This window comes from Aristolochia californica, unplaced genomic scaffold, assembly GCF_029961685.1.
Source record: "Aristolochia californica isolate CCGP_79_NKW_82.1479 unplaced genomic scaffold, dmAriCali1.0.hap1 SCAF_7, whole genome shotgun sequence".
NCBI classification, from domain to species: Eukaryota; Viridiplantae; Streptophyta; class Magnoliopsida; order Piperales; family Aristolochiaceae; genus Aristolochia; species Aristolochia californica.
Genome location: NW_027182268.1, coordinates 7,580,450 through 7,589,704, shown reverse-complemented (window position 1 = coordinate 7,589,704; position 9,255 = coordinate 7,580,450). Strand labels below are relative to the sequence as shown.

At 36.2% G+C, this 9,255-nt stretch overlaps 1 protein-coding gene across 1 annotated transcript; it reads left to right on the top strand.

Moving 5' to 3' along the window:
- The first annotated feature begins 8,047 nt into the window (after positions 1 to 8,047).
- LOC137937215 (uncharacterized) lies at positions 8,048 to 8,635 on the top strand. Its single transcript, XM_068782303.1, has one exon. The coding sequence runs from the start codon at positions 8,048 to 8,050 to the stop codon at positions 8,633 to 8,635; it is 588 nt and encodes a 195-aa protein (XP_068638404.1).
- The last annotated feature ends 620 nt before the right edge of the window (positions 8,636 to 9,255 follow it).

Below are 9,255 nucleotides of genomic sequence, written 5' to 3'. Positions count from 1 at the left end.
TTCCTCAAGTGGGACCCTCATGTGGGGGCCAACATGGGAGGTGTTGGGCCCCCTTATGTCATCAAAGGCAACAGCTTCCTCCATATGGGGTGTGACATAGAAAAGGTTACTTAAGCTGGGCAGGGAAGATTCCTTCAAGCCTGGCTTTGTGGCAGGACCCACATTCTACTAGAGATTCATGGTATTTTTTACCACTGCATAGTTTTTGTTCCTTGATAGCTTCAAGCATCTTACCAAGTATATCTATATCATTTTGAACTATATAACTTAGTTAAAACTTGAATAATTAATAACAAAAAGCTCTAAACCTTAAACCCTAAACCCTTAATAAGCGTTTACAGGATCAAGATTCGAGTGTATCGTTGAAATGGTCTCATTCTTGGCTCAACTCTGCAAATAAACATTAACCCACTTCAACAAAAAAATTTCTTATTTAAAAGTGAGTTAATTGGATTTGATAAGAAGAGTAGGGAAGCAGGCTCTCTCTTGAGAGACAGAAGGAAAGAGGCAGCTTTACATGGCAACAACCCCATGAATGATCCCCCTCAGAAAAGAAAAAAGGTGCTGTGTATTTTGTCCCTTGAAACCTAAGCTTTCTATCTTTCAATGAGAGCAGTGGCTTTGGATAACATACTGCGCTATTTTCTGCAATCTCTGTGACACTTTTAATGTCGGGAAGTTTAAGAAACGTTATAAACTTTCCAATTTTATGTGGCTGAAGAGTTTGAACCATGCTTGAAGGTGCATGGCCTGTGACTGTCAACCCTTCATTGATTTTGACAATGGCAGTTCCATTCCACGAACAAGAGTAGGAATGAACTTCTATTTGAAAAAAAAATATAAAAAAAAAAATAGAGATGTTTGTGGCATGTATTTTATGAACTATGAGTAATATAGTATTTGTTAATACTAATAAGCTATAGTTATAGTAATGTAAAAATCTGTATTCGGTAAATGGAGACCCGAAAACCCTACAGATGATCGGAGGTAGTACCAAATTGAGTATCAATCCGTATTAGTCGATACATCATCCCTTATCAAGTACTTTGAATTTTTTAAAAGCTAACAAAAAAATAGTAAATTTGGGTTAAAAGATAAATGTATCTGTATTAATATTTCATCGAAATATGGTCTTCGTGAAAATAATATTTTCGTTATGCTAATGTAAACACATAATTAAGCACCGACAGGTCAAAGGTAGAACGAGTACTAGAAAAAAGAATGTTAAAACCGTTAATCTTCACTAGTAAGACGCATCATTAGAGAATAAAAAAAATATCGTTTAGTTGACACACGAGTCATCGAATCCAATGCTTAGATTTTTTTTCATTGTTTAAACTAGTGTTTAATGTTGTTTAAGAGTAGTAAGCAAAGCATTAGGGCCAATGCAGCTCGAAATAGCAATTAGAGTGATTTAACTAATAGGAAAAGATTAAGAAGAAGATGTAGAGGGATGATAGGGTTAGATGACCTAATACCTTGCAAAAGAACCATTAATTTATTAAGTGATGGTGGAATTATTAGATTAAGATAGATAGGAATAAGGGATCCCCCTTGCATGTGTGGAGATTCTGATTGTAATTAAAATGAGAGAATATAGTAAGATGAGTATGGGGCATGGGATTGTCTCAGAGAAGGGAGCAAGGCCACATGAGTGTAGGGAAGGGTCAACGGCCAACAGTGTTTTTGCCTTAATTGGGGCTGGTTGTGGGTTAATTTATGAAGATTGGGTTGTTTGCATAACCTTTAAGAAAATGTTGAGGTGCAGCCAGGTGAAAACCTCCCGTTGACGTCCAAGAGGGAAAAAAAAAACGAACAGAATCTCTCCGTTAATGAAATTTCTCTGTTTTTTTCTTTCTGAAATTCGGCAACGACTGTTCTTCTCTCAACTCTCCATCTTTAAAGGATTACATCTGAAAATCAGGAAACAAACTATGACATGATTGCCAATATAGCAACCGAGTCTTACAGGAAATCAATTAAATAACTTAACAACGCCTAAAAATTTTAGCAACTAAATAGATCTTATCTCCATGATTTAAGGAGTATCCGCCTGTGATCTGTGCTCTCTATTTGCATCACAGCCTCTCAAATGTGATTCATCAAACCTGAGATTTTTTATCTTGGCAAAATTAAGCTTCCCGGATATCCTTACCCAAAAGCTTTATCCACCACAAGTTATGGATGTCACATGGAAGGTTCACTAAGAGACTCTCTCCCATGAGACTACCATTAGAAGCCTTGTCACCAAAAAAGGATGTATTGTAAGTTTGGACCACTTCTTTATTGTATAGGTACAAAAAAATTGTTATTTTGCATATACCAAATATTTTTAATATTGAGTCTATGTGTGAATATAGGGGTGGGGGCTCCACCTCCGAATTTCTAGCTTAGGGGGGTTAGTGCACATTTGGTTCAACTTCAAGTAAATGATCTAATTCAAGTTCATGTGAAAGTTGGTGTTAGTGTAAACGAGTTAAGTGCACTGAAAAACAGTTTAGTGTTAATGCCCCAAAATGAAAAATATAACCAAAACAAGAAAATGAGTAACTTATTATAATATACTTAAATAAAACATATATACTTAAATATTTAATTAACCAAAATAAACATGATTACTACACTAATAAGCAATTTAATGTAGAATTAAATATATTAATATACTAATTAATTAAATAAGATATTATATTAATTAATGATTGCAATTTATCATACATTAATACAATAATTACGTGTGACAATTAACTGTGCACTGATAAATTATAAAAAATAAATTAAAAGTAAAAAATAACATAAATAAATATAATAAATAAATTTATTTATTTATTAATAACTTAAGATATATTTTAACATAAAAAAGAATAATTAAACAAAAATAATTGATCAATTGCTAACTTTAATAATATTTTAATTACCACTCTTAAATCACTAATTTAATACAGTAATAAATTGAATATAATAAATAAATAAGTTATTTTATCAATAACACAAAATATATTTTTACACTAAATTTAAAACCATTGGTTTAATTAATTAAAAAAATAGGATAATTAAACCAAAATAATTGATCAAATACTTACTTTCAACGATATTTTAATTTGCCACTATTAAATCACTAATTTAATATAATAATTAAATATAATATAATAAATAAATAAAAATATTATTTGATTAATAACACAAGATGTATTTTTTACGTAGTATTAATTTATAATATTTTTTCACAAAGTTTAAAATGATTATTTTAATTAATTATAAAAATAGGATAATTAAACCAAAATAATTGATCGAATGCTTACTTTAACAATATTTTAATTACCAATCTTAAATATATAATTTAATATAGTAATAAAATTAATGAATATAATAAATAAATAAATAAACTATTGTATTAATAACATAAGATAGATTATTAATAATATATATATAAAATTAAAAATTAAAAAAACATGCTTAACTCGTAACAGTCCACAATTTGTAGCATAAAAGCAAACGTTTATTTCTCTGAAGATAACGAGTTCATGCCTTTAATATTAAAATTATCAAATTACTAGTTTAGTACATATGAACAACAAGATACATGTTCAAAAACAGTAAAATACAACAATCAATTATCATTCCACGTGCGAGTCACTAAGGCATCTCGGTATTGTACAGTTCTTGTGGATTGTAATGTTCACTGCCTCCGAATGTTTATTTATTAGTTGTCATCATCCACAAGACCATTGTTATCATCGCTATCTTCATCATTATTTACACCTAATTAGACCTCATCACCTCCTTTTCTTCGTCGGTCATAATATCCATGGAAACCTGCAAATAAAATCACCATAAGTACAATCACAACGACAAAAATAATTTTTGTTTCTTCCTAAAAGTCATAAACACAAACACAACCCAATCTTCAATCATAACCTATTTTCAATCACACCTCTACACAACCATATCCATTCACACATCCATTTTCATCTACATTCCCACATTCCTACCTTCATTCACACATCCTACTTTTAATCACAACCCTACACAACCATATCCATTCAATGGTCCACATCCATACTCATTCACCGTATTCATCCACACAATAACAACATAACTATCATGAAAACAAATCTCAACCATAATGACATTCATAAAAGATATATGATGAGTCTTATAATGTCATAATTAAAAAATCATCATTAAAATACAAAACACTCGTCCCAAAGTAGATAGTATATTTAAAACTCATTACTACAATTCATGAGAACAAAATTTAAGTCACTCAAGTCACTCTTCAGAAATATGACCTTCTTATTTGGCGTTCCAACCATTCAAGAGTGCAATACTTCAACTCTATCGGCAAGTCCAGGACTTCTAGGAGGGCTTCGTACCAATCACTATTGGCATTACCAACTTTAGACTTGATGACATCACTAAATGTCTCAATAATATCCTTCATTGCATCAATGAATCTGCCAGTGTCATCAATGGACATTTTGGTTCTCTTTCTACGACGAGTTGAAGGAGATAGGTTACCTCTCAGAGACTGCTCAGGTGCCGACTCATTCCCACTAAGGGGGGGTTAGTGCCCCAAAGTGGATTCTTGAAGATCAAGTCATGTCCAACATGAAGATCATGTCATGTCATGTACATGAAGATCAAGTAAGAATTTGTGTTAGTGTTGACGACTTCATGTGCACTGGAAAACAGTTTCCAGTGTTAGTGCCCCAACATGAGAAAAACATAAAAAACAAGAGAATTTCTAAACCTTTACAGTGCACTTAATTACAACATAATCCTTAAACCCCAAATTAGGTAAAACAACCATTATTACTACACGAATAAGTTATTGAATGTATAATTAAATATACTAATATATTTATTAATTGAATTAGATATTTTATTGTACATTAATATGGTAATTACATGAGCCAATGAAATACGTATATGATTAATTACAAATAATAAATAAATAACATTATAAAAAAAAGTAATACATTAAGTTATTAATTTATTAATAACATATGATATATTTTAACCTAAAAATGAATAATTTAAGAGAAAAAATTGATCTAATCATAACTTTAACACACTAGATATTTGTACATAATATATTTTATGTATTATTAATTAATAATATATTATCACAAAATTTAAAACCATTGGTTTAATTAACTATAACAATCAGATAATTATGCCAAAATAATTTATCAAATATTTATTTTAATAATATTTTAATTATAACTATTAAATCACTATTTTAATATAGTAATTGTAAAATAAAAATAATTATTTTATAAATAAAAATTATAAATTAATAATTTTTATGAAGATAGTTTAATTTTTCCTAACTTAGGAAAAATTAAACATCTTCGTCTTCCTCGGCAGCGAGCCAGCGGGGCGATGGCGACGGGGACGGCTAGGCAAAGGCAACGGCCGGCGACGGCGGCGGGCAATGCCGACAGAGGCGGCGCTCCGACGGTACGCCGAGAGGGAGAAGAGAGGGAGGCCGAGAAGCTCTGCAAATGCTCGACCTCCCGTGCTCTGCGGGAATGAGAGAGGGCTGCGGGAATGGAGACGAGAGAGGGTTGCAGAGACGAGAGAGGGCTGCGGGAACGGAGACGAGAAAGGGTTGCGGGAATGAGAGAGGGCTGCGGGAAAGGAGACGAGAGAGGGAGCAGAGAAAGAGAGAGGGCTACGGGAATGCAATGGCAGAGAGAGCCCCGAGAGACAGCCCCGCGCGAGAGTCATGTAGATGATTCTCAAAATTGGGCGGAAATCACTCTTGAGACATGAACTCTTGATTCATGTATATTCATGTACATGACATGAATTTGGGCGCTCCCTAACGACATCAGAACATGACCTGCATAATGCGCATGAAGATCATGTCCTGAGTCATGTGCACTAACCCCCCCTAAGGAATGGAGATGAAGTATCCCTACCTACATCAACATCCTTGAGCTCATCCATCAGTGTCCGTTCTGACTCACGGAGGAGATCATCACCCAAAACTACGCAAGTTCGTAAAACGGACACCCTTCACGTCTATACTTCTCAGCATCTCTATGCTCCTACTAGAAAAAAAAAAACATCTTTAAGACATCTTGGAATAGAGTTCTAGTAATGCGAAAAACATAAAAAATGTTTGCAATACAACATGATTTACTGACTTTGATGTAGTTTTGCCGTACAGAATGACATGCAGTAACTCGCAGTGTGGTTGCATCCCAACCGAACCCACTAGTGTTGAGATAACTCGTTAATGTTTGGTAAGTTTTCTTCTATGATCTTGTTCGATTCTTGAGTTGCTCACAAGTTTTTTTATTGATTACGTCTTCATTGAACTTATTGACAGAGTTCTTATACACCTCATGCTTCCAAACCCCATGGGGCAACTTGTTCCCCCTATTGACCTACTCGACCAAGAGATCGAGCATTTTGTTGTCTTCTTCGAAGGTCCAAATGTCATATGATTGAGCATTTTGCTGCTTTTTTTTTTCAGCCATATATAATCTAAATCCGAGATGGTCCTCATGGAAAAAACTTAATCAGACAACCTTTACTTGTCTTAGTAACTAGGAACACATGGAAACACAAAAAAACATTGAAAAAAAATACCATGTGGTGGATATTTATAATACCCAAATCTCCACACCACATGGCAAGATCATTCCATAACACTTCAAAATAATTCAACAACATTCTGTAACATTTAAAAATTAATCAATCTAATTCCATTGCAGATGACTAAAACAATGCAAATACACACTCATAAAGTCCAAATTCACTGAGAACTCCTGGTAGAGCCCCATATGACTTCACAATCACAATGAACCGTACGACGTCAGTGATGGGGGTCAGGTTTCATTAGTTAATATATACCCATGCAGGCGACTCAGCCTAGTTTGAACTGGACTCAATCCACCCTCCATTACCCAACATACCCTAATCCCTAAACCCTACTAAACCCTAAACCCTAATTTCTTTTAACCCTAACTCTAATTCCATATAGTAAACCATACTATTAAACCAATACCCTAAACCCTCAGCCCCAAACCCTAAACCCAAAACTTTAAACCCCTAAACCCTAATTTCTATTAACCCTACCTTAAGACCAAGAACTTAAAAAAAAAAAAAAACCCTAAACCTTAAATACCATAAACCATTAACCCAAAACCCTAAACCCAAAATTATACCCCTCTAAAGACGAAATTGAACCCTAAATCTTGAAATTATGCAATAATTAAACAATCAATACAAATACTGCACATAGAAATTAAAAATAAATCAAATACAACTGTAAATTAATTGAAAACAAGATTAGGGTTTAGGGTTACCTTCTGAAATTTGGGGAAAATCGAAGCCCAACGGGAAAATCAAGGGAAATCGAAGTAGAATCGAAAAAATCGACGCCGAAATAGTGAAAATTGAAGGAAATTGAAACCGTAATGGGGAAAATCGAAGGAAATCAGGAGTATTTTTAGGGGAAAACAGAGCGAGAAGCGAGAGAAGGGGGAAAAAGAGAGGTAGAGGCTAGAGGAGAGGAAGGTCGGAGACGACGTAGAGGGGAGGAAGGTCGGAGCGGGAGAGTTGTGCAGCTGCGGATCGAGAGTAAGAGGGAGATGATAATTTCGCCGAGATCGTGAGCGAGAGGCTGCAACACGATGGGAGGCCAAGAGGGAGAGGGAGGCCAAGAGGGAGAGGGAGGCCGATTGCCAGAGGGAGAAGGAGACGATGCCGAGAGAGAGAGCGAGAGAGCGAGAGAGAGGAAAAAAACTCGGGAGGAAGAGAGTCGTGAGAGGCAGCGTCCGGACGAGTTCAAGCGGATGAATCAGGATTTTAGGCAGAATACTGATTCAGCTGTTAAGGCTACAGGGACTTCAAGTGAATGATTCTTAAATATTTTATTTTTTGTAATTTTACTTGGCTATCTATTTAGGCTTCCCACGCTAGAAAGCAGTCATGCTAGTATTCCCAAGCACTGGAACGTCGAACAGAGCAAAGGAAAACGAAACTTCTAATTTAGAAAAACCAAAGCTCATCCAGATCGACTCCAGCATCCATGGCGTCGTCTTCTTCCTCCACTCCAATTCTCTCTCCCCCTTCCTCCATCCCCAAACCCCTCCAATTCCTCTCCTCAAAGCCAGCGCCCTTCTTCTTCACCGCCCAGCAGAGACCCCTCTCCTCCTCCCCCACCAACAACAACCCCACCGCCACTGCCGCCAGCGGTACTGGTACTTCCAAGAAAGCCCCGGCCCAGGAACGGATCTTCTTCGATGGAGGCGCCCACTACGGCGACCTCGTCGCCAACCTCCTCCTGGGCTTTACCCTGCTCTGGCTCCCGCTCACCCTCGCCGCCGTCTCGCGAGCCTTCTTTCTCCGGTACAGGTTCACCAACCTCCGGGTGACGGTCATTTCGGGCCTCACTGGCCAGGACCGGAGCGATTTCTCGTACAAGGTCATAAAGAAAGTGCAGGTGGTGCCGAGGTTCATTGGGGAGTGGGGGGATATCGTCATCACGCTGACGGACGGGACGAAGGTGGACCTGAGAAGCGTGCCCAGGTTCAGGGAGATCGCAGAATACTGCCTTCTCATGGCGGATAAGCAGCAGGAGTCAGTGAGCGCTGTCGATCAGCCGAAGGGGTTTTGAAGCCATTGCTCCGAGATATGAAGAATTCACGAAACGATTGATCGGTTGAATCTAACTAAATTTTATTATTTACTTCCAGTTTCTTAATTACATTTTGCTGGGAAGTTTGAATTTTAAAATAAAAATTTAAGGGGTTTAAGTGAATCTTTGAACGAAGGCACATGCCTCCTCATGTATGTCTTTTATACTCTATTTAGGTAGGCACCAAAAGAAACCACTCTTTCATTTTCATTTGCACTAGAAACTTGACTCAATAGCGATCCGATGAGTGCCTGGAGCCACCGGAGTTAACAGGGAAGGCAATTGAGAAAAGAAAAAAAAAGTTTCAAGCATATGGGTTCCAAAAATGGTTGGAAGAGAGACACAGAAGAGGCTCAACTCACAGAGAAAGGGCTTAGCTACTCCTTACTCCCACTTACTCTTTGTTTTTTATTGGAATGGAGAGAGACACAGAAGAGGCTCAACTCACAGATCATTATCCAAGACACAGAATTAAACCCATTTTTCATTCATTTCCAACTCAAAACAGTAAACAGGTTAAAGAATAAAGAAAAATTAACCAGGGACTTTAAGACTTAAGAACACATCAGATTGTAAAAAGGCCAAGATAGTGAAAATCT

Excerpts from the sequence above, each read along its gene's own strand:
- LOC137937215 (XM_068782303.1), top strand. The coding sequence starts at position 8,048 with ATGGCGTCGTCTTCTTCCTCCACTCCAATTCTCTCTCCCCCTTCCTCC.